The sequence below is a fragment of the Aulonocara sp. 'chitande type north' Nkhata Bay genome, linkage group LG16 (assembly GCF_057382095.1).
Source record: "Aulonocara sp. 'chitande type north' Nkhata Bay isolate Kocher_YH1m ecotype deep benthic linkage group LG16, A_spYH_male_GT1.1, whole genome shotgun sequence".
NCBI lineage: Eukaryota > Metazoa > Chordata > Actinopteri > Cichliformes > Cichlidae > Aulonocara > Aulonocara sp. 'chitande type north' Nkhata Bay.
This window is the reverse complement of record NC_141359.1, coordinates 21713690-21737721: the sequence shown is the minus strand read 5'-3', so window position 1 is coordinate 21737721 and position 24032 is coordinate 21713690. Positions and strand designations below refer to the sequence as shown.

Sequence of the window (24032 nt, the reverse complement as noted above, 5' to 3'; positions counted from 1 at the left end):
TCATCCTGTCCATTGACAAACCGTGGTCCTTCCCTTGGTTGGACAGTGATAAAATTGTCATTATGAGGTTTTTCTCTGGTTGTCCTCTGCCAGGTAATCTGCGTCAAATCATCATCAGTGTGGATGATTTGGCACGGTAAGATAGCAGTGCCTCCTTGAACCACTGTCACACTTCCACCAATCACCTGGAGACCTGTAAAGAGCATGAAACACTATTAAAGCTCAAACCTCAGCATAAAAATAGAAACAAGAAAGAAGCAGATTTGCATAAGGTAAAACACCAGTTTCACAATTACAGCTACAAGGAAAAAAAAAGCCCTTTAGAAAAAAGAGAAAAGAAGAGGAGAAACGAGCAAATGATACAGGTAAGCAGATGTGTCACTGGATAATGGCAGGTATCCTGAAACAATCAGAATCAGAATACTTTATTAATCCCTAAAGAAATTATGTGGGTTACAGTTGTTCCAAGAAGAAATTGTAAAAAATAGTAACAGTAGCAGACTAAGCTCCAAACAATAGGCTACATCATGTTACAGATTTTACACATTTAAGAAATAGCAGTAATATATACAGATCACTCAATTATAAATATCAAGGATTAACAGAGGGGATTATAAATATAAATATAAACAAAATTGACAAGAATATTACAGAGTAGAAAAGAGTGTGTGTAAAAAGGGTGTAACTGCAGTGTTTATAGTGTATTAGATGGAGGAGTCGCTCAGGGAGATGGCCACAGGCAGGAATGATTTCCTGCTTTTTGGTAATGTCAGTCTCTCACTGAACGTGCTCCTGTTAGCCAGTATGTCATGGCGTGGGTGGGAGGTATTATCCATGATTGTCCTTATCTTGGACAACATCTGCCTCTCAGACACCCCCCTAATGGAGTCCAGCTCCATCCCCAACACATTACTGGCCTTGTGGATCAGTTTATTTAGTCTGTTGGCATCTGTGACCCCCAACCTGCTGCCCCAGCATGCAGCATAGAGGACAGCACAGACCACAACAGAGGTACAACAAGATAACATTTATTAGTAGGGATAGTGAAAATTTCTGTTTATGTTTGTAAGCCACTTGGCTATGATTGTAAACAGTAGACACTGATGTAGCTTACTGAATCTTTTGGACTGTGTTCAGCACAGTATTACGTAATGATTGTCAATTGTTGATTTTGTCATGGCTGTGCTGTGTGGCAGGCAGGTAGGCAGGAAAAGGGACCCAAAATGCAGGACTCTCAAAACGGGAGTGGAACTCAAAACGCAGCAAAAACAAAACAAGACTCGGAACAGAGGTGCTGAAACACTGGAACACTGGACATAAACACACAGCATGTTGAGGGTATGACGCGACAGAGAGCAAAGGCAAACACAGGGCTTACAGGGGAGTAACCAGGGAATGGGAAACAGCGCTACAATGCCACTCCCTGGGCAACTGCCCATGTCGCCAAAAACCGCTAATGTCCCCAGAGCAGGAGAGCTGAAGCCATTCCTGTTAATGAAGTTTTACAGAATCAGTTATAATAACACATTTACACAGATTCTCTTGTTATAAATATGAGTTTCTTTTACTTTTTCTGTTTTATGCTGCTCTATTTGGTAGTTGTAAAATGTAAATATACTTTTGCACCCTTTACTCCAACTCATTTGATAATTCAAACAAACATTGCTTAATTTTAGGGATCAGTATTTCATATTACTACGTCCTAACTTTTCATCCAGTGACATCACCTCTTGGTTCAAACAAGACCATTTTTTCATCATCTTGTCTGGTGAGCTGAAACAGCCCATGCAATCCTCCACAGTTCCCAACAACACTACTGCAAACCCAAACACTGTCCAGGTCTCCACCCAACAATCCATACTCAGAGAAGTTTGAAATTTTCTTATATTGCAGTGGACGTACTTTAATGTCACAATGTCCCTTGACTACTGTGCAAGGAAAAAGCCATACAAACATATCTGCTCTAATCTATCACTGGACTTGGCATTGGTTAAACCTTACACTTTTTCTCTAGATAAAACGTAAACATGAAATAATTAAAAAAGAGGATTTATAGCCATCATTTTTATTGTGCTTTTAAGCCAAAGAAGGCATGATTCATGACTGTACTGGATCAATTCACTGACCAACAGGATGCCAGTGGAAAATACACTGCTGATGGCCTTCAGCTTTTAGGCCCATCTTCTGTGGAACCAGCTGCCAGTTTGGATTCAGGAGACAGACACCCTCTCTGCTTTTAAGATTAGGCTTAAAACTTACCTTTTTGCTAAAGCATATAGTTAGGGCTGGCTAACGATGATTCAAATTTGGTTAAGCCACATACCTCAGATTGATAATGTTCTACCTAAATGTAAGAACTTTTTTACCAATTTGTAAACAATAATTAAAAACAGCAAAAGGCAAATGTACATTTCTGGATAGTATAATAGTATTGCAAAGACAATCAACAGGAACTCTTACATATTGTTTCACTCACAGTTGGTATATATATTAAATGACGATATTTAAATCCATCCAACCTTCAACACATATATGGGCAGCATCTCTTCAGTCCTATACATCCTATACATACACAAAGGAAATGCCTCAAACATTCCAACACCCAATCAGAGGACTAGTGAGATTTACTTGACTAATGTGCATATGTGTGCTAGGAGTCAAATGTCATTTGCAGAATCACCACTTTTACATACAAAAATTACATTATCAACCACATTCAATATGTATTAAATAAATAAGAAATAGGAATACAAAGTCGCTGTGTAATGAAACTCATAAGTTAATAAATAAAATGTGCAAGCACCTGCATAAACAGCATAACAAAGCCAAGCTAGCCAAGACCTCATAGGGATGTTAAAGCTTAGTGAATGATGAATCTAGACCAGCAGCCAGAGCCTGAACTTCAACAGGTAAAAACTGATGAGCAATCCATTTCTACCTGTTCAAGCTTCTACAGTCAAATTCCCATGGCAATTGCTTTGTGCCAATTTTCATCTTTTCCTTGCGTTGTCAGCTTTGTGTTTATCCCCAAATTGAACAAAGAAAGATCATTATATGTCCTCATTAGGATAGAGATTTGTGTTGGTGTGTGCGATGTAGTCTATAGGTTTACATTATTACATTTTCATAGAGAAGCAATGAGTTTCAGGTCATTTTATGGAAAAATATTTATTCCCAAGTGGACCATTACAGCTTTTGCTATAACGACCCACTTGATAGCCATATTTTATTAGATTTTTTATTAGGATGTTTCTATTTTTAGTTATTACAATCTCAACGGACAGAAAAAGGATATAGTCAGAAAAAATGCAAAAGCAATGTAACCAGTTTTGTTGCAAATTACTTTCTCCTGGGAGTAAGGAGCTTACAGGATTACTTTTTTGAAAAGTGTTCCCTGCAAAATATGTAATACATTTTTTTTTTAGTAACGACTCCAACACTGATCACAACAAAGAGGAGAAATACCTCCAAAATGCACTTAAATTTGACCACACAGCATGCAATTTGATTTAATCTGCATGAATGTAGTGTCTTTGATATGCTGCTTAGAGCTGGTGGCGATTCTCAAAGCGGACCAAATAAGAATTGATAAGGAAGCTCATAATTCATCACTCGCTATAATGTTAATGTGATGTTAAAGTGGAAAACCAAAGTAATAAGTTCTGGTGGCACTAGCTGTCTTTGTTACAGAAACTCACAAGAATTCAAATCCACTGAGGAGGCAAGGAGGCCTCCAGACAGTCATATCCAAGATCAATTAATCTAATTTCATTAGTTTGACTAATACTCCAGGAGGAGGAGTGATTCTTGTGAACATGGAAAAGTGCACCTAAAGCAAAATATATGACCTTGAGCACAATTTCTGTAAATACCCATTAGGTTATAACTGTGCATATTTCACTAAAATATGAAGTGAAAATATGAAAAAAGTGCATAAAATCCAAAATGGCAAATTGTTGCATTTTCTGTGACATCCTCCTGAGAACCACCCCGTTCATTCCTTCCTTCCACTTAAAGTGTTTACACTGAGTTCTCAACTGATATCATAGTTTGTAGCTTATTTTCCAAAGTTCACTGCCAACACCACTAAAACTACTTTTAATAACATCTAGTATAGTTAGTATAATTGTAGCTTAATATACTTCTCTCTCTCTCTCAGCATTTAAATGAATATTTCAAATGTAAAAACTGTTCAAATGACTTTACCTGCTCCAGATAAAGTTTGCACTTGGGTTGGCTTCTGTCAAACACTCAAATGAGTCCTCTGAAATCACTGTAATGTTCACTTCTGTGGGAGAGACTGCAAAAAATGAAGACACAGCTGTGTTAAACCTGAACTGATGAAATACTAATGATGTCAAAATAATGTTTCAAATTCTCAAATTGTAAATGCTTGGTACTGAAGGGGGAATGTCGGCAGAGAGAGCAACTGAAATGACAAAAAGTGACATACATTATTAAAAAATACTGAAGAATACATACAAAGAATACATATATAAGCCTACACTGCACACAAAGATTGTAGATAGTGTATTGTACTACTGCCATTCAGTGAAGAAACACTGGTGTCTGGACTCAACAGCAATTGTTTCATCCAAATTTCTTCCCCTATCAAAAAACATCATCGGAATGACTGACTGCTCTAATATGCTGCACATCAGCTAAATCGCCTGCTATGTAAGGCAAAACCATAAATCTTGGTTTTCATTCAGTTTCTAGGAGTAATCCTCTAACACACATTCAAAAGTGTCACCGGCTCACTTACAATCACCTTGGACTAAAAACAACATATTAGGTTTCTTTTGGGGAATTCCACCAGAAACAGAACACCACAGTTATATAACATCACTAAAAAAGAGCACACAATGCTTCATTTTCAAAACAGCCTCAGTTAATTTTACTTTAAGAATACATGTATAAAACCACATTACCCACAAATATTCCAGTATTGGACTACTGCCAGTAAATTAAGAAACAGACTTGTGTCTGAACTCAAATGTCTACTGTGGTATGACTTTACTGAATTTGTTGGTTTCGGTTCACATGGTTACATCATTTAGTCTTTTGCAATAATGGTGTAACAATGTCCTTTATATCAGTCTAAAGGTTGTCATTAAGTCTTTCAGGTCTTTCGGGAATTCTCTCTGTCTACTGTGACAACCTAATATTGAGAGACCTAACACAGAGGCAAAGTCATGACAGCATCTCAAACAGGGGAAAAAAAATACTTCTCCTGAACAAAGATGGAAACATGAGAACTTTTTGAGGATTTATGCCTGTTTTTGTATAAAAACAGAGTTTGATCCTGGGTGTGTCTGTGTTCTTTTCTAATTATTTGATTAAACTATTAAATTTCTTAAATGACAAAAGAACAAAAGAAGACAAAATAATAAAATACATCAACAGCTGATACTCACAGTAGACCTGTATGGTGAAGGGCAGGGTTTCTTCTTTAGTCAGGGAGTCACTACTAATGACACACTGGACCTGGTAACCATTAATCTCTCTCATAGGTACGCCAAACAGAGAGCTGACTGTGGTAGTTGTACCGTTGTCATACTGTGTGGAGTTTGTTGTCGTCCTCACTTTGTCTCCCAAAGCACCAGTGAGCCACCTCACCTCTGCAGGAGGCTTCGATCCAGCAGCCGTGCAGGTAGCAAATAAAACCTCTTCTGTGCCCAAAGTGGGAAGGCTGTCCTTGATGTTTGTGAAAGGAGGCACTAGGAGAGTTACAGAAAACTAATAATTCAATATGTAAGCGTGACAGTAAAAGCAAATCTGTCTACATCTCATATACAAACAAATCTCTTAAATACATGTTTTTGTTTTTTCTATACCAATCACTATAAGAGGTATCTCAGTCTTGTGATTTCCACTGGGAAACAATGTGAAGATGCATGTGTAGCTGCCTTCATCCGTCAATGCAACACTGGATAACTGGAGGGTTCCATTTTTGTTGTTAAAATTCCCGATATATTTAAATCGATCATCCTGTCCATTGACAAACCGTGGTCCTTCCCTTGGTTGGACAGTGATAAAATTGTCATTATGAGGTTTTTCTCTGGTTGTCCTCTGCCAGGTAATCTGTGTTAAATCATCATCAGTGTGGTTGATTTGGCACGGTAAGATAGTAGTGCCTCCTTGAACCACTGTCACACTTCCACCAATCACCTGGAGACCTGTAAAGAGCATGAAACACTATTAAAGCTCAAACCTCAGCGTAAAAATAGAAACAAGAAAGAACCAGATTTGCATAAGGTAAAACACCAGTTTCACAATTACAGCTACAAATCCAAACAGGATCAATTTTTCAAAACCTGAACCAGGACTATCAGAGCAGCTTGGCGTCTGGTCTGGGTGAGGAATAAGGAATTAGTACTGTGCAGATCTAATCAGGGAACAGAACTGAATAGTCATATTTTTTCAGTTTCCTTTCAATTCAACACAATTTTATTTAGAAATCACAACAACAGTCACCTCAAGGCGCTTTATTATGTAATGTAGACCCTACAATAATAAACACAGAGAAAAACCCAACAATCATATGAGCCCCTATGAGAAAGCACTTTGGTGACAGTGGGAGGGATAAACTCCCTTTTAACAGGAAGAAACCTCCGGCAGAACCAGGCTCAGGGAGGGGCGGGGCCATCTGCTGCCACCGGTTGGGGTGAGAGAAGGAAAACAGGATAAAAGACATGCTGTGGAAGAGAGACAGAGATTAATAACAAGTATGATTCAGTGCAGAGAGGTCTATTAACACATAGTGAGTGAGAAAGGTGAGTGAAGAAGAAATACTCAATGCATCATGGGAATCCCTCAGCAGCCTATGGTTATTGCAGCACAACTAAGGGAGGATTCACGGTTTATTTCTTATCTGTAAGACTTGGGAGAGGGAATGCTACACATGGGAAAGTTAACCTTCACAGCTTTCTCACCAAGTCCATTATCAGAACTTGTTGCGTTTCTCTCCCGTCAGGTAGAAACGGGACCGTGCAGTGGGGGTGGGGGAGAAATGAGAGGAGGAGTTGCATGGAGTTTAGAAAAAGTAAGATTAGGATATTCGCTACTTAAACTGTTTTACAATTGCGCTTTGTGTGTGTGTGTGTGTGTGTGTGTGTGTGTGTGTGTGTGTGTGTGTGTTAAACAACTATAAAATGTTGTTTCGGATTGCAAATATGGTGCCCGCTACACCCCAACATAACACTGCTTAATCATAAAAGTCAGAATGCTAATGAATCGGGTGGGTGGAAAAAAGACAGAACAAAGATTTTATTTCTTGTTCCAACTGTGCTTATTCTACCATAAACAACAGCCCCTTCTCCTGTGCTCATTTTCTTTGCTGCTGCTCACTGATCATCACCTCTCTTTTTAACCTAGCTTCTAGGGTTAAGAAGAAAACTTATTATTTTCCAAATATTTATGCTATAGCTCATCAGCTTTATTGTTCTTTGCTGGACGCCTAACAGTACACCCAGTACTCCTGTCTACTTTCTTTCTAATCTTTCTCACTATCTCACTTTGTCTTTAATTCAGAGGGAAAGTTGATCCCAAAAACAATGTTATACCATCATCAGACTAAACAGACTTACAAGCAGCTCCCAAGGCTGTTTCACCGATAATCTTGTAAAAGCAGCAGGCATGGAGCTCTCTCCCAACCGTTTAAAACTAAACAAACATCACAGACAGACAGTGCCCAATTTTGTTACAAATGGTTCAAGCAAAAGAGGAGAGAAAGACTGGCCTGGTGCATGCCTTAGATATGCTAGGGGTGCAGCTTAGTAGTCAAATGTAAAGGTTCCTAACTCAGAAGTACATGTGTAACAGCCATAGTAAAAGCCATCTGAAATCTCTAAGAAAGACCCTTCAAGGCTAAATAGCAACCGTGGCAAATCATGTTTTTCATTTCATTCCATGAGTTGCAGCCAAAAAAGTGTTAACAAAAGAGGGGGAAAAAAACAAGGAAAAAACAACACACATTTTATTTTCACTTTCAGTTTTTGTCATAATGCTCTTTTATATGACCTGGGCGATACAGTACTGTAAGAATGTACTGCTGTTAAGTAGTAGTCACAAGCTGTAGTCCATCTTTGTAAATTTGGAAAAGCAGACATGGTGACATTGTTAAGTAGTCAGCTGGAAGTGTAATTAGATCTTCTGCAAAGTCAAGGAAAAACTATTAGGAAAAGTAGGTAGTAGTATTGAGAGGTTCGTTTTTGTTTGTTTTTTTTTGTTAATATACAAACATAACTGATGAACCTCCCAGCTATGGCCATAGACAACATAAGTAAAAACTGAGAGGAGGGTGGCTGTCTCAACAGCCTTTGTATTGCACATGAAGAACTAGAATGAGTGAGTGGCCTGGATAAAGAGTGAGAAATGAAAGCACAAATAGAATTCCTTTTTTTACCTTCTTGGATCACTGAAAACATGACTTTCTTCAAATGCAGAACACTTTTCCTTGGCTTTTATGGGCTCTGTAAAACAGAAGGCAGGTTTAGCACACAAGCCAGTGTACTGCTCCTGCATGTGCTCCAGTTTAACTGAGAATTCTGTGAACTGACCATTATGGGTTATACTTTTTTGGTCCACCTGTTTTTAACAGATTTGTTATTTTTTACAAACATTACCCAACACGTGTGGGTGTTCCAGGAAATTTAGCAAGAGTAGAGTGAAAATTGTAGCTTAATTACCATAACTATTCATAATTGCAATATACACAAGTCTTAGTTTTACTTACATTTTTAATTATTTGCTCACTTTTTTTATTCGTCTTTTTTTTTCTTAGAAAACACACTTCAGCAATTGAAACTCGTGTCCAGAGACTAAAAACAGCAGTTACACGTGCCACGTTTTAAGGTCCACAACATCTTCTGCTCCTGTCTTCATACAGTTTCAACTTTTGTTTGCATTAACTGTAATTTGTTTGAAAAACAGTCAAAACCATCATAGTCTGGCATTTTTTGAGATTGACTGGGATTGAGAAGTGCTTTTATTTGTCGGTTGCAGTTGCCCACAACTGAGATGACAGACCGTGCCAACCGTACATACAATACACAAACATCACATTGGGGAGACAGGTCAGGCTAGGTAGAAAAAAGGAAAAATAATGAAATGTGTAACACGGAAGGGCAATCTAGGAGAAAAAAAGAAATTCTGCTAATACTGGTCCCCAAAAGGGAGTCAGTATGAGGAGAAAAAGAAAAACTCCATAGCACATAAAGAAAACACAGACATCACGACACCTTAACACAGTAAATCACAGACAAGCAATGCTGCATCTGGGACGCTGCAATCTCACGGTTGCGCCTCCGTCTGGCCCACTGTTCACATCGGATGGGAGGAAAGCATGGGAGGCATTGGATTTGGGCGGGGGAGAGTGGGGGAGAGTGGCGGTGAGGGCGTATCAGTATCAGTGTATGTGTGTGGGGATGTGTATCCTGTGTTCAGCCTGAGAGAGTGTCCTTTCACCTATTAGGCGTAGATCAACAGTTCGCAGCCTACGCAGGTGGCCTTGAGGAATAGGGCAAGACAGTCAGTTCATTCTTGTTATCGTATCTCTGGGAAGAATTGTTGTTGTTCTCTTCGGCGTCAACCTTCAAGCGTTGTGCAGCTGGTGCCTTTTTAACCTGTTACCTGTTAAATGAAGGTTCGGGTTATAAAAAAGATAAAAACAACCACATAACAATAGCTGAACTTGAAATCACAATATTTTACCCTCAAACATTTTATTTAAGAACTATCATGCTGTACATCCTGAACTCACCCAAATACTTTTCAGAATCTCGCTCACATTAACCAAAGAAACTATGCATAAAATTAGTGCATGCATAAAAAACTCAGACAGGCTCTTTTGGGCAAAAATTGCATTCTTGGAAGAGTTCAAGGAGAAAACCACTGACTGCTGAGCAAAGGGAACACAATGGCTGGTCTCACATTTGCCAGAAAACATCTTGATGATCCCCAAGACTTTTGGGAAGATATTCTGTGAATCAATGAAAATAAAGTTGATCTTCCTGGAATGTTTGAGTCCCGTTACTGTCATGGTGGGTGGTCGGAAGGACTCAAAATGCAGACTCACAAATCGACAGTTCAGTGCATTTATTTACAGTGCAGGCAGTCTAAACAGGGAAGTAATGAATTTGCAATTGTATCTCGAGAGCAGCAGTGTGGCGGAGGTGTGGTCCCTGGCTCAGCTGCAAGGGAAGGAGTGTGCAGTGAGCTCAAAGGGGCGGTGACAGGAGGCAGGTGAGGCCACAGGTGGTGGTGACTGAACTGATGACAGTCTCTTTTCCTTTTATAGTGAAGCAAGAGACGCGCGCGGGTGTGTGAGCTGAGACCAGCCCTGAGTGGGGACTATGGCATTAACATTACAATAAACACTGAGAACTGTGAACACAGCCATTGTGTGCATGGGTTCACCTTACAAGAAGGAAATCCAGAAGGCTCCTGAGCCATGCCAAGGGGATGGCCACAGTGTGGTGGCGATTGAACTACTATATGCCATGCTTTGGTGGACACGGGCTGTACGCAGACCCTCGTGTACCAAAGCTTGGTTCACCCCGAGGCATTGCTGCAGGCAGAGTGGGTGGAGGTGAAGTGTGCTCATGGTGATATTCACAGGTATCCTATAGTGCCGTTGTTGTTAGAATATAAGCCCCGCTTCTCCGGTGAGCCTGGTGAAGGAAAGAGATGAGTTGGGGTCGGAGGTGCCAAATTCCATCATTCCTGCCTCCCTCCATTGTGATAACCATCTCACACAGGCCCTGAGAGCAGATGTTGCCAAGTTGCAACAGCGCTTTGCAGACATGTTCTCCCCCCTGTCCAGCCAAACGTCGCTCATCGAACATAATTTTGAAACAGCCTGGCGTGATGGTGCGTTTACGCCCTACAGGCGATCTGAACATAAAAGGCAAATTGTTCTGAGGAAATTGACTGAAATGCTGAAAATCGCAGTAATAGAAGAGTCAGAGTCGGTCAATGCAGAATCCTGCTCTACCTTCAAAAACTCCTGGGTTTTTTTGTACTGTGTGTTGGATCATTGTCCATATATACTGTCAGACACTGTCCAATCATCCTTACTGTATTTGGCTGAAATGAATCTATATTTATAAGTCATGTTAAATCAAAAATAAACATCAGTAGTACATGAGATTAAATTCTCAGTGTCTTAAAGAGGATGTTGTTCTTTTCAGATTATGAGCTTTTCCTCATAAGCGACACTTGGAATCCTCTCCGTACATTTTACCTATTTAATTTATAGCATAGCATATAAAGAATGAAACTTGAATACCTAGAATGAAACTTGAATATATAGAATGTATGAACCTCATGTTTAGAGATGAAGTTTTTTTCTGAGTTTCCTTTATAAAATGGCATCAGCTGAACTGTTTCAGTACTTTGTAGAGCTTGACAACTGTTTTCCGACAGCTGTTCAAACTGCAAATGGTAGAAATAATTTGGAGTTTATATTGCGTCACCTTGAAGAACATGTTTTCATTATTGCAACATTTCTAATGCTCATGAATAATGTTCAACAAAATGTTTCTGGGAGAAGATTATGCACGCTTCTTGAGGGAATTTATTAATCACTGATGGAGATGTCAACTGAGCAAACACTTCAGGCAGAAGCTGAAGCACATATTATGGGCTCATTATACCAATCTACATCTCAAAGTGGAAGGCCAAGTTAAGTGATAAAAATGGAAACAAATTTATTCATAATGTGTATGGCACTTGACACAGTCAATAGATGGCAAACAAGATAATGAATGCAAGGAATAAGGAAGAAGTTAACATATTTGTTATTTTGTTTCTTTTAGAGGATGGAGAGCAATTCAGCAGAGGGTCTACAATGTCACTGTCCCAAATCAAGTGTGATATGTCTTTTTTTTCTTTTTAAATTCGATTAATATTCATTATTACTTGCTGAATTGCAGTAATTTAATTTTTTTTGCTGTGTTATAATAAACAAAGTTGTATAATGTCTGGGTTGAAATATTGTTTATCTAAAGATTACATGACAGAAGTACAATGCCAAAGTCATAGACCATATACCACACCAAACCATCACTTTTGTTGTTCCAACAGTCTTGGAGGGATCCATCCAATGTGGGATAGTGTCAGACCAATAGCGGTGGTTTTGTTTGTTAACTTCACCATTCACATAAAAGTTTGCCTCATCACTGAACTGAGGGTCCTGTACCAATTTTTGTTTTGCCCATTCTGCAAATTCTGTGCGCCGATCTGGGTCATCCTCGTTGAGATGCTGCAGTAGCTGGAGTTTGTAAGGGTGCCATTTGTGAGTAGCTAATATCCGCCGAAGGGATGTTTGACTAATGCCACTCTCCAGTGACATGTGGCGAGTGCTACACTGTGGGCTCTTGCTGAATGAAGCTAGGACAGCCACTGATGTTTCTTCATTAGTGACAGTTTTCTTGCGTCCACATTTTGGCAAATCCAACACTGAACCAGTTTCATGAAACTTAGCAAGCAATTTGCTGACTGTAGCATGGGACATGGGTGGTCTCATAGGGTGTCTTGGATTGAAATCTGCTGCAATGACCCGGTTACTGCGTTCACCAGATATATCAACACAATTTCGATCCACTCCTCACGTGTTAAACTCTTCGACATGTCAATGGCTGTGAACAAAGAGAAACTTGTAAATAACTCATGACAGAATAAAGTTACGTTGAAACCAAGCACACCATTGTTTTTCTTGTGACATTACCAATAAGTTTGATGTGTCACATGGCCCTCTTCCTATTGAAAAAACAAAAGTTGTATCCAAGATGGCCGACTTCTAAATGGCCACCATGGTCAGCACCCATCTTGAGGAGTTTGCCCCCTCACATATACTAATGTGCCACAAACAGGACTTTAATATCACCAACCATTCCCATTTTATTACGGTGTATCCATATAAATGGCCCACCCTGTATATATGTATAACATTTCACACATACTGTTACTTACAATTAAAGCTGACAGTCTTTCTCTCTATTGCAGTTGATTGTTTATTTCAAATGATCAAAAACCTTTAGACCTATTTGAACATTATGTGTATATGATTTGATATCAGGAGAACTACATATTAAGTGTATGAAGTGTTGCTGTTCCGAGTACCTTTGAAAACATCCAGATTTAAAGAAGCACCATGCTGCAACCCCAATCACATTCAGAGTAAGCAAAATACCAAATAAGGCCCAAGCAGCAGAACATGCTCCTACAGGTACACAAGAAGGAAGAATATAATTAGACTAATGTTGTTCTCTTTCCCCTTCATGGCTTTTAGTTTTATATTTCACATTTAGATGACTCAGACAGTATTGCAAGTCTTCTAAATGGCAATAGGACACCTCAGGTGGCTTGGCTATATTCCAAAATCATTCTACACCTGGACTCAACATATTTAAAAACTTCCATCTGCTGGCAGGTGAGGCACAAAAATAAAATACAAACTTAATATGACCGTGAAAGAAGCAAGCTGGCAGTTTTTGGGAGTAACAGAATACATGTACCGGCGTTACGTATTTAAAATACAAAATATGGGTAACTGTATTCTGTTACAGTTACCGTTTAAAAAGGTAGTATTCCGAATACAGTTACTTTGTTGACATAAAGGGATTACACGGAGGTCTTTTCCTGTTTCATATGTTAGGCTGTCCCCTCTCTATTTTTGGTAATTCCATGCCAGTGGAAACCCAAACAAAACACGCATTAAGAGGCTCTAATGCCTGGGTCTCAATCTCGCGGCCCATGTCAACTCTACCTTCGGCCCGCATAATGACGCAAAGAAATATTTAAAAAAATATTGTTCAAAAAATTATTTAATATGAAGGCAATAGGCAGAGTGTTACAGGCATATCCCTAAAGAATGTAACCTCATGGTCAGTGTAGCCCAGTTGTAAGTAAGCTATTCAGACTCGAATGTACACTGTGTTCATGTTTTCCTCCTTCTTTCTTCTATTGGAGCAGCCTTTCAATGTCTCTCACTGGCAAAGTTGACCCAGACAACAAAGTAAAGTTTTCGGCTACGAGCCCGACATGGAACCCGACGTATTAGCCAGAGGTCCCTTTACTACGGTTCGGAGCCGCGGACCTGTTTTCTGTTCTGTTTCATGCTGTTTATACTTTAAGCCAATCTCTTCAAGCTAGTTGGTGTTCAGAACAAGATCAGAATGAAGCAACACCAGCAAAAGCTCAAATAAATACTCAGAAACAAATCCAGAAAGATTTGGACAAACTGCACAGCTAAATCCAAGCTGACCTCACCTGCTGCAACACGCACATAGAGCTGACCATGTTTACGTCCATATGCGTTAGATGCTTCACACTGATAGAGGCCATTTAGATCAGAGGTCAGACTCAGCAGTTGTAGCTTTGCACCGTCTACTTTGACACCAGGCTGTGACAAAGACTGTCCAGATCTGGAAAAAACACGAACAAGACTCTACATGAAATGTACAGAGAAGGAAAAAAAAATGTGAGTTTTGCAAAAATGCAAATTAATTTTAGTCATTAGCTTTTTGTGTTGCACTTTCCTTGCTCACACCAAAACATTACATTATTTAATTTTTACCTAATTACATGACTCCCTGAAAAACAAGATCCGAGAAGGTAGAGGCAGCCAGGCACATTCACATCACAACCCTCTCCCAATTGTTTCCATTTTCCCTTTTGATCCCACCATTATATCATAAAAATAAACACCATATTATTAAGCTTAGAATTCATGTTTGGGCACAAGAAAGATCATTCATTTACTCAAATCAACACCATCTTATTATATTCACTCTGTTTTACATTTATTGTCCACTTGTTGGCACAGTAGAGCAAGTGAAGCACAATGCAGCTTTGGCCCATGAGTTTACCAAGTGGATGAAAAGCTTTAATGCTTCATGAAACTTCATACAGCCATTACTGATTGCAGAATAAAGATCCAAATACTGAAACACAACAAAAAGGAAAAAATAATTTATTTTACTCATGTATACATGTGTATTTAGCTATTAGTAGTGTCTCATGGTGATGGGTTTACTTAAATTTTTAACTTCCTAATTAATTCCCTCCAACTGTTTTCTTACCACCATAATTACATCTTCCTCTCTTTCTTTCTCCCTCCATTTTTGGGACTACTGTCCCTTGTCATGCATTTCTCCATGGACAGTGCTAGCAACAAGGCTTTATAATAGTCACTGCTTGTAATAGGATTGATGGTGCAGCAGCTAACATTTTAGTTAATTTGATACATTTTAATTTCTAGTTTCTTTTTTCTTTTTCTGTCATAGCATTTAAAGCTCCACCTTTTCACTTTTGGTTGTCCATCTTTATCAAAGGTTTCTTACACAGTAAACTTCTGTTCTACAAGGTGGATGGTAGGAGACCGGCCAGTCTTGTTAAGAGATTTGATCAGGCAATCCAGTGTCAGTAATGAAAAAGAATAAATGAGTGGCAGTCAGTGCTTGTAGGGCTAGTGGCAGTGGACCACCAGCCAGCCTGTAGGCTATAAAATAATATTGACGACAAAGAAAAAAAATGATATTGACCCATCGGCCCAGAAGTGTCCTGGCACTGGGAAAATGCCTGGTATGCCAGATTACCAGTCCAGCCCTGGTAGGTAGAAAGACTAAACACAGATGGACGCAACAGACACAAACACAGTGAAGGAACACAAACCTCAGAAAAAATGAGTATCAAAATAAAACAGTAAGTAAATAATACAAATAAATAAATAATACAAAGGTTAAATAAAAACCTACATATACCAAAAAAAAAAGTATAAAAAAAAGTGAACATTTAAAACTGCAGTGTTAAGCGATGCGGTAGAAAGACTTGGGTGCACCTAACTTTTGTGCTGGTGCACCTAAGAAGAATGTTAGTCTAGAGCCCTGACATATACAAGACTTAACACAATACAACTGAAAGCAAAACAGAAAAGCACTAAATAAGCCAAAAGTAATATTAAACAAAAGCACAAAAACCTTTTTTTAATATTAGTTTCTGGCACAGGCAGTTAAAAATCACTTAATTTGGATTTTGAGTACACCACGTGACCAGATGATTCATTATTTAGTTTCTATTTTTTTTTTTAAATATCTCTGTCCAGCCTTTCTATGGGGAGTTTGTTTGTTATTTTCATACTTGCACGAGTTCACGGGTTCACCAGCTACTCCGGCTTCCTCCCCCAGCGCAAAGACTGATTCTTTGTTTTAGTAAGCTGGTGACACGCCTCTTACCATTATAGCAACTAGGACAGGCCCCAGCCCCCACACGCATGACCCTGAACTAGATAAGTGGACAATGATAAGTGAAACTATGTGTCAACAGTCTTTCAGCTTCTGTCTGCTGTTCTAAAACGGCCTGTGCAATCCTCCAGAGTTCCAATGACAAAACACTTTTCTTTTTATTTGCAACATTTTTTTCAGTCAAGTCACAATGTCTCTTGACTATTGCACAGCAATTGCAATAGGCTACAGCAGATCATTTTATGTGGCTTTTTGAATGCAGTTTTCCTATCCTGTCACTGCACATTGACTTGAGTAGAAAAGATGATCAGATATGTTTAACTGGATATCATCAAAAGGAGGGTTGCACCACTATTTTTATTTTTGCTTTTAAACCACTACTGATTAGTAGTAGCAGTCTTCAATTATAGGCTTGTTTTATAGTCTACGTTGTGGACATTTTGTTGTACTTCTTTTTTGCATGTTGTCAGAGGTTGTCAATAAATGTTAGTTAACCAACTACAGCTGATGAGTTTGAGTGATACAGGTAGGCCTGTCATGGGACTAGTGAGCAAGGGGAGTTGTACTCTTGGTTGGGTTGCTAGCTTGACTTTCAACACAATGTTCATTCTCAATCATTGGATTTTCTTGTTGTTGAAGCTTTCTGGATTTTTGGCCTCCGCTTTTTTTTTTGTGTAACTTTACAAAAAAATATTCACTCAGTTCGGACCATCCACACATTAACAGCCATGCCTTTGGGATTCCTATAGTTTATGCTGAAGACTAGAATTCTCTGAGCTTCTTCAACTAAAATTCAAATGTGTTTGCACATTTATCTCCTGGAAAGAGCTCACTGTCAGTGAAAGGAAAAAAACCCCACCACCAACAACAAAACTTATGGCATCAAGTCTATTCAGGTGAAAAAAAAACTTCACAAACACAATTATGTAATACTTCTTTCAGTGTTTCCCTTTTCACAAGCAGTCGCGACAGTGGATGACTCTGAATATTTGAGCTTGCAGAGGTCTCCTCCTGGTCTCAAACCAGTGAGATTTCACGTACGAATGTGTAAACTACTACACTATGGAGTCACCACAAGTATCTAATGGAATAGTATCCAACTTTGCCCAGCTTTAACAGAATTTTTATTTAATTTACTTTGTGATCTTTTCCATGGGAGTAGGCTACATCAAATTTGACAGTTGCTGCATTTATGGAAATAATCTTACACAGCTGCATTAGAAGCAGTTTGCATTTCACTTGAGAATAACTCTTACACGTGACCAGTTTTTGTACAGTTTATGTGATTCTTAGGTTTGTGGTTATTTGTATGTCATCTATTAAGTATGTTTCTCTTAGTCTTCCGTTTTGTGTGATTTTTGAGTTTTTCTTCCTCATTGTCTTCTCCTGTGTTTAGTCAGTCTCATCTTCACATTTGTTTTTCTCTTGTCTCAGTGTTTTCTGTTCCATTTCTGTCTTTCCAGTCAGTCATGTCCCCATGCTTGTTTCTCCCTGGTTCCTCTGCCAAGCCTTTGTGACATAGTCTCTGTGTTATCCTACTTCCTGTTTTAGTTTTTACAGTCCTTTTTCCTATTTCCTATTTCCTTCTTTAGTACAGCTGTGTTATGGTAAATGGCCTTAATTTGTATAGCGCTAGTCCGTAAGGACCCCCAAAGCGCTTTACACATCCAGTCATTCACCCATTCATACACACATTCACACATGATGGCAAGCTACATTGTAGCCACAGCCATCCCGGGGCGCACTGACAGAGGCGAGGCTGCCGGACCACCACCAGTAGGCAACGGGTGAAGTGTTTTGCCCAAGGACACAATGACCGACATTGTTCAAGCCAGGGCTCAAACCGGCAACCTTCCAATTACAAGGCGAACTGCCAACTCCTGAGCCACGATCGCTCGTTATGTATGACCTGTTGCCCATCCTCTCGTCATGCGTAATGTGTGTTCCTCGTCGACAGTGTTGGTCAAGTTACTTGAAAAAAGTAATCAGTAACTAATTACTGATTACTTCCCCAAAAAAGTAATCCCGTTACTTTACTGATTACTTATTTTCAAAAGTAATTAATTACTTAGTTACTTAGTTACTTAGTTACTTTTTAAAAACACGATTTACAACCTGAGTAGGTGATAAAGCGATAGATCTTTCAGCCCAATTCTACTTTTTCTACATAATACATCATACAAAATGTAATCAAATGGAAAAGTCTCTTTTTTTTAACTTGTTTTATCAGTTTTAATCTTTTAACTTTATGCATCAAGCAAAGATTTAATTATATGCAACATTCTCTGACTTGAATAAATTAGTTTAACATTTAAACCTATTATCTGCACATTCCAGCACATAAAATAAAATATTTTTTGTGTTTCTTTCAAATAGATGCAAGTAAAACACAGCAGAACATAAATAAAGTCAAAGACTCAGCGGTCCTGTTGCTCTATTTTCACCTGTAAAGCAGGACTGGGGGTAGGCGGAGGTTTACCCTGGTGCAGGTGTGCCACGGTCAGTTGAAGAATCCGCGAGTTTCTCTGTGAGTTTCCCATTATGTCATAGCGCACTCGGTGCTTGCTTAGAAGTTTAGGGTTTTTTTTCGCTGTAAAAAGTTTTCTTCCCACGCACGATGGACGCTAATGTTTTTGTCACTTTTTATGGAATCAAACTCAAAGTCCACGCTTTAAACGCTGCACACTCATACTCTCTCCCACAATCGATATGTGATCCATTGTTGATCTGCACACAGCTGTTGTCACTAACGGCGCACTCGCTTACGTCACTGTCGTGAGACATTCTCGCAAAAAATCACGGTTTTAGTAACGCAGTAACGCAGCGTTCCTACGGGAAAGTAACGGTACTCTAATTACCGTTTTTGCAATAGTAATCCCTTACTTTACTCGTTACCTGAAAAAAGTAATCAGATTACAGTAATGCGTTACTGCCCATCTTTGCTCATCGATTTGTTCCCATTTGCTGTGTTTCTGCTCTGTTTTCTAGTTCCTAGAGTCCTGGTTTCCTCCTGGCCTGTACTGTTTAGTTTTGAGCTGCCTCTTCCACTTCATCCCTTTGTGTTTGGGTCCTGCCTGACCTGCCACTCACCATACACACACACACACACACACACACACACACACACACACACACACACACACACACACACACACACACACACACACACAGTAATTATTCAAATGACTTTACCTGCTCCAGTTAAATATTGCATTTGGGTTGGCTTCTGTCACACACTCAAACGAGTCCTCTGAAATCACTCTAATGTTCACTTCTGTGGGTGAGACTGCAGAAGATATAGAGAAAAGTGTGTTAATCCTGAACTAAGGAAATATTAATGATTTCACATATGTTTGAATCCTATTATGGCACGCAAATCCATAAATCTTGGTTACTTGTCATTTAGATCAAGGAGTGATCCCTTCATAGTGATATAAATATGTCACTGACTCGATTACAAACACCTTCAACTAAAAAAACTGAAGGTTGGTAACACTGCAGGACAGTGCTGTGTCACTGAAATGGTCATGGATTGGTATTGAGGGATGAAGGTCTGCTGAGAGAGCATTCCTCTATGTCATCACCGGCATTACCTTGGATTTCTGGCACAGCTCAGTCCATTAACTGTAGCTACTGACAGTCAGCATGTCTCTGACAAAATGAGTGTTAAGTTTTGACTTTTTTCGATGCCTCAGTTCAGGTAAACTAAGCTCACTCAAGGTAGCCAAAAACTCCAAATTGAGGTATATTGTCCTCAGTAAAGATCAATTATTTTGGTACTTGGTATTTGGTCTTTCATCTGACAGTCCAAAAAACAAAACACCCACATTAAGTATTATTTAGTCTTTAACACTAATGGCGTAACAATAGCCTTTGTATCAACCTAGATATCCTCATTTTGTTTTGACTTTTGCTCTACTTATCTTTCAGAAATTCTTTCTTAATCTGTTGTGACATAATATTGACTGCCACAACCAGGAGACAAAGTCATGAGAGCAGGGGAGATGTCACAATCGCATATGAAGAAAGAAAAAAAAGTAAGACTGGACATAGCTGCAGTGCCAGAGTGGAACAGTTGACAGCCAATATCTAATTATACCTCCCCTGTTTCTACACAGCAGCAAAATGGTGCATTGGGAGAAAACGCTGAGCGGACAGGGAGAGGACAGCATAGACAGAGTTGGGGGACAGTGCTGTAAAGCAAATAACAGTGTAGAAAATGTAAATTAAAATACTGTGATAAAGAAACGGCGTGTGCAAGGTACATGTGTGTGTGTGTGTGTGTGTGTGTGTGTGTGGGGGGGGGGGGGGGGGGTTCATAGTGGCAGACATGCTACAACTTGGTTAAACAATTAAAATTCTAAAATCAACAGTGACACAACAAAAGACAAATAATAAACTACATCCGCAGCTGATACTCACAGTAGACCTGTATGGTGAAGGGCAGACTTTTTTCTTTAGTCAGGGAGTCACCGCTGATGACACACTGGACCTGGTGACCATTAATCTCTCTCGTAGGAACACCAAACAGAGAGCTGACAGTGGTAGTCGTACCGTTGTCATACTGGGTGGAGTTTGTTGTCGTCCTCACTTTGTCTCCCAAAGCACCAGTGAGCCACCTCACCTCTGCAGGAGGCTTCGATCCAGCAGCCGTGCAGGTAGCAAATAAAACCTCTGCAGTGCCCAAAGTGGGAAGGTTGTCCTTGATGTTTGTGAAAGGAGGCACTAGGAGAGGCACAGCACACAAATAAATAAACATGCATACAGGATGGTCGAAGTAACTCTGTCTCTGTCTCACACACAAACACCCAGAATAATTTAAATAAAGTGTTTTTTCATACCAAGCAAGTTTAGAAGTATCTCAGTCTTCTGATTTCCACTGGGAAACATTGTGAAGATGCACGTGTAGCTGCCTTCATCCTTCAGGGCAACATTGGATAACTGGAGAGTTCCATTTTTGTTGTTAAAATTCCCGATATATTTAAATCGATCATCATGTCCATTGACAAACTGCACTCCATCTCTGGGTAGGATAGTTAGGAAATTGTCATTGCGAGGTTTTTCTCTCGTCTTCCTCTGCCAGGTAATCTGTGTCAGGTCATCATTGGTATCAATGACATGGCACGTTAAGATAGCAGTACCTCCTTGTTCCACTGTCACACTTCCACCAGTCACCCGGAGAGCTGGAAAATACATGAAAGATCAGATCACAGATGAAAAAGTAAAAACAAAAGAGCATCCAAGAAGATTTTCACACTTAAACACTTAAAACACACACTTAATTGACTGTTTATCTTGATCATTATTTTGACTTTCAACAATTAAATAAAAGTGCCTGAGTGAGAATAGAAATAGAAAACAAAGCAAAAGCAGACCAAGCTCTCCCTGATCATGTGCCTGGATGTGCCAGTCAGCTGTTTTGGATTAGTCTGAATGAGTAACACTATGTCATCGAGGAAAAACGGGAGCTGGAAGCATGTAAATATAATAATAACCACTGCAGCCAAGAAGAGTGCCTGATGAGCCCAGTTGTAAGTAAGCTATTAAGACTCGACTGTACACCGTGTTCGTGTTTTCCTCCGAAAACAATAAGTTCCGTTGGAGCAGCCTTTCAACGCCTCTCTCTGTCTCTCGCAAGAAAAGCTGACCCACACAACAAAGTAAAGCTATTTTTCGGCTACGAGCCGACAGGGACTCCGCCGTATTAGTCAGAGGTCCCTTTACTACAGTTCGGAGTCGCGGACCTTCAGTAATAGTAATAAATCACACAGCAATAGTACATTCACGTTGTTGTAAAAAGCATGATAATATATTAAGTATTCCAAAGTATTCAGAATACGTTACTGTCATTGAGTAACGTAACGGAATACATTACATAATACATTTTCGGGCATGTATTCTGTATTCTGTAATGGAATACATTTTAAAAGTAACCTTCCCAACACTGCCGATGAATGAATATTCCTACTATGATTATTTAGTGGCCATAGATGGGCCTAATAGAAAAAAACATGGAAATTAATTTACGCAAAATAAAAGGTCCTCAATTAATTATACTAAATTTGATATTAACAGCTACTTTGAAGCTACATTGAAGATCTCATTAGAAAAACAGAAATTATTTCATCCCCAACCATGTTCACCTCACATACTTTATCATGATAAGGATGCAATAATTCAAACATACACTGAAAATATGGAAATGCTTTTCAGATTTTGAGGGGAACATGAGGTAGTATTAAATGTTTTTATTTCAAAATTGAAAAAAAGTGCTACTAAAGACGGTCTTTAGTGCTAAATTTCTTTTTTACATTCAGTCCACTGACCTGACAAGAAATAAACATGAACAAAACTTGTGCTATTTACAGAAACTATATAAATGATATTAGGTGCCTTTCAAATCATAAAATTTACAGGTTTTGACTTCAGGTCTTGTTTTAGTCTGCTGTAGCTTGGCATCTGTTTCTGTATATCACGTTTAACATAAAGCACACCTTAGGTATTAAGTAATCTGAATACAGGCAGTCAAAAATCATGGCTATATTACTAAAATAAGTAGACTAGCTGGATTATACTTTGCTCCAGCTATTGACTTAGTAAACACACCCTTACTATTGCTTAAGTTTTCACAGCAGATTGAAAAAGAAGAATCTTAAAATTCTCATTTATGCAACTCCAGGAGACTAGATGATTGCCTTCTTTGTGTGTGACTTTGCTGACAGACAAACTACTGAAAGGTAAATGAAAACATTTTGCTAGTTTCCCACGTCCTTGTGTACTCAAGGTAAAACCAACAGACCCTGGCTGTGTACTGAGCTGATAATGTAACAATGACATAATTTTGTAACATCACCCACCATGAAGATCTTTCGAGTTATATCTAAATTCTGTTCCTACCCAGTGAATTGCTATAATCTTATCTCATGTGAAAAATCCTCTCACAAAAAACAAAAACAAAACAAAAGTCAACCATACTTTTTTGTTTTATTTTATAAACTGTGGGTGAAGTGGGGGGGGGATCACGCATAAGTGGGAATTTATTAGTTTATATGAACTGTCCTGAAAATGAAAAAGAAATAGAACTGTACATATTTAAACTGTAGAGCTATGATCTGTACACACTCTTAATCCACCAGATATCCCATCATTTTGATGTTTCTACATCACCACCACCAGGACCCGCATTGGTAATGAGCAGTTACTTTTTTCATTTTCACGTTTCCCTGCCCGTCCGTTGTGACACATGCAAGTTTATCTCATTTCAGCCCAAGCCGATCCAAGCGTGTACAAAAAACTTTCAACATACCTTCAGCAGCTTCTCTGGTCAGCAGGAACGCAGATATTATCACCAAACGACAGGGTATCACGGAAAACATGGAGTGGCACTGACTTGTCATAATAATTGTCCGTGAAAACATAAACAAAACATGTAACTCTGTCCGCTTCATTTGGTTTTCTTTCTTGTGATTTGCTCATTGCTGCTGCTGCTGCGGCTATCCACGCCCATTGTTTCAAACAGGAAGCAAAAGTTACTTTCAAAGTCAAATGTAGGAATGCGGAGGGGGGGATACTTAGTCAAATTTGACAAACATCATATGATTTTACATTCTTTTCGTTGTTTTCGGAAGGTGCCGCTTGTTTTGCTATGATCACACAGAAATTAAAGACACGGGATAAGCATGAGTCTAAGCCAGCTGACCTAGGACGAGAGGTCCATGGTCATGGTTGGGAAGGTTACTTTTAAAATGTATTCCACTACAGATCATCATCTGCTATTCATCTTCC

The 24032-nt window shown here is 39.1% G+C and overlaps 2 protein-coding genes across 6 annotated transcripts; both read right to left on the bottom strand.

Annotated features, from left to right (window-relative positions):
• Positions 1-32: 32 nt before the first annotated feature.
• LOC147311454 (nectin-2-like) lies at positions 33-9604 on the bottom strand. The gene is made up of 6 exons (XM_086265599.1): positions 9469-9604; positions 8408-8474; positions 5838-6179; positions 5418-5720; positions 4207-4300; positions 33-193 (listed from the first exon to the last, which is right to left on the bottom strand). The coding sequence occupies exons 2-6, from the start codon at positions 8427-8429 to the stop codon at positions 115-117; spliced, it is 840 nt and encodes a 279-aa protein (XP_086121725.1). The 5' UTR covers positions 8430-8474; positions 9469-9604; the 3' UTR covers positions 33-114.
• On the bottom strand, positions 9507-23753 carry LOC147311453 (nectin-4-like). Of its 5 annotated transcripts, none has more exons than XM_086265596.1 (7): positions 23554-23753; positions 21089-21430; positions 20670-20972; positions 19440-19533; positions 14275-14429; positions 13126-13225; positions 9641-12641 (listed from the first exon to the last, which is right to left on the bottom strand). In XM_086265596.1, exons 1-7 carry the CDS (start codon positions 23693-23695, stop codon positions 12635-12637), a joined length of 1143 nt encoding a protein of 380 aa, XP_086121722.1. In that variant the 5' UTR covers positions 23696-23753; the 3' UTR covers positions 9641-12634. The 5 variants fall into 5 exon arrangements, 4 of the variants coding, with proteins under 4 accessions (XP_086121724.1, XP_086121722.1, XP_086121723.1 ...); XM_086265597.1 differs by lacking the exon at positions 19440-19533 and adding an exon at positions 19269-19326; XM_086265598.1 differs by lacking the exons at positions 9641-12641; positions 13126-13225 and adding an exon at positions 9507-9633.
• Between the last annotated feature and the right edge of the window lie 279 nt (positions 23754-24032).

What these genes read in the sequence shown, in the direction of transcription:
- LOC147311453 (XM_086265595.1), bottom strand. Translation starts at nt 23,695, where the DNA reads ATGAAGCGGACAGAGTTACATGTTTTGTTTATGTTTTCACGGACAATT. An exon ending in GATACTTCTAAACTTGCTTG is followed by an intron (nt 20,973 to 21,088) that starts GTATGAAAAAAC and finishes TGCCTCTCCTAG; the next exon opens with TGCCTCCTTTCACAAACATC. An exon ending in GCAATATTTAACTGGAGCAG is followed by an intron (nt 14,430 to 19,439) that starts GTAAAGTCATTT and finishes TGTTTTTTCCAG; the next exon opens with ATCTGGACAGTCTTTGTCAC.
- LOC147311454 (XM_086265599.1), bottom strand. Translation starts at nt 8,429, where the DNA reads ATGTTTTCAGTGATCCAAGAAG. An exon ending in GTTTTCAGTGATCCAAGAAG is followed by an intron (nt 6,180 to 8,407) that starts GTAAAAAAAGGA and finishes TGCTCTTTACAG; the next exon opens with GTCTCCAGGTGATTGGTGGA. An exon ending in GATACCTCTTATAGTGATTG is followed by an intron (nt 5,721 to 5,837) that starts GTATAGAAAAAA and finishes TAACTCTCCTAG; the next exon opens with TGCCTCCTTTCACAAACATC.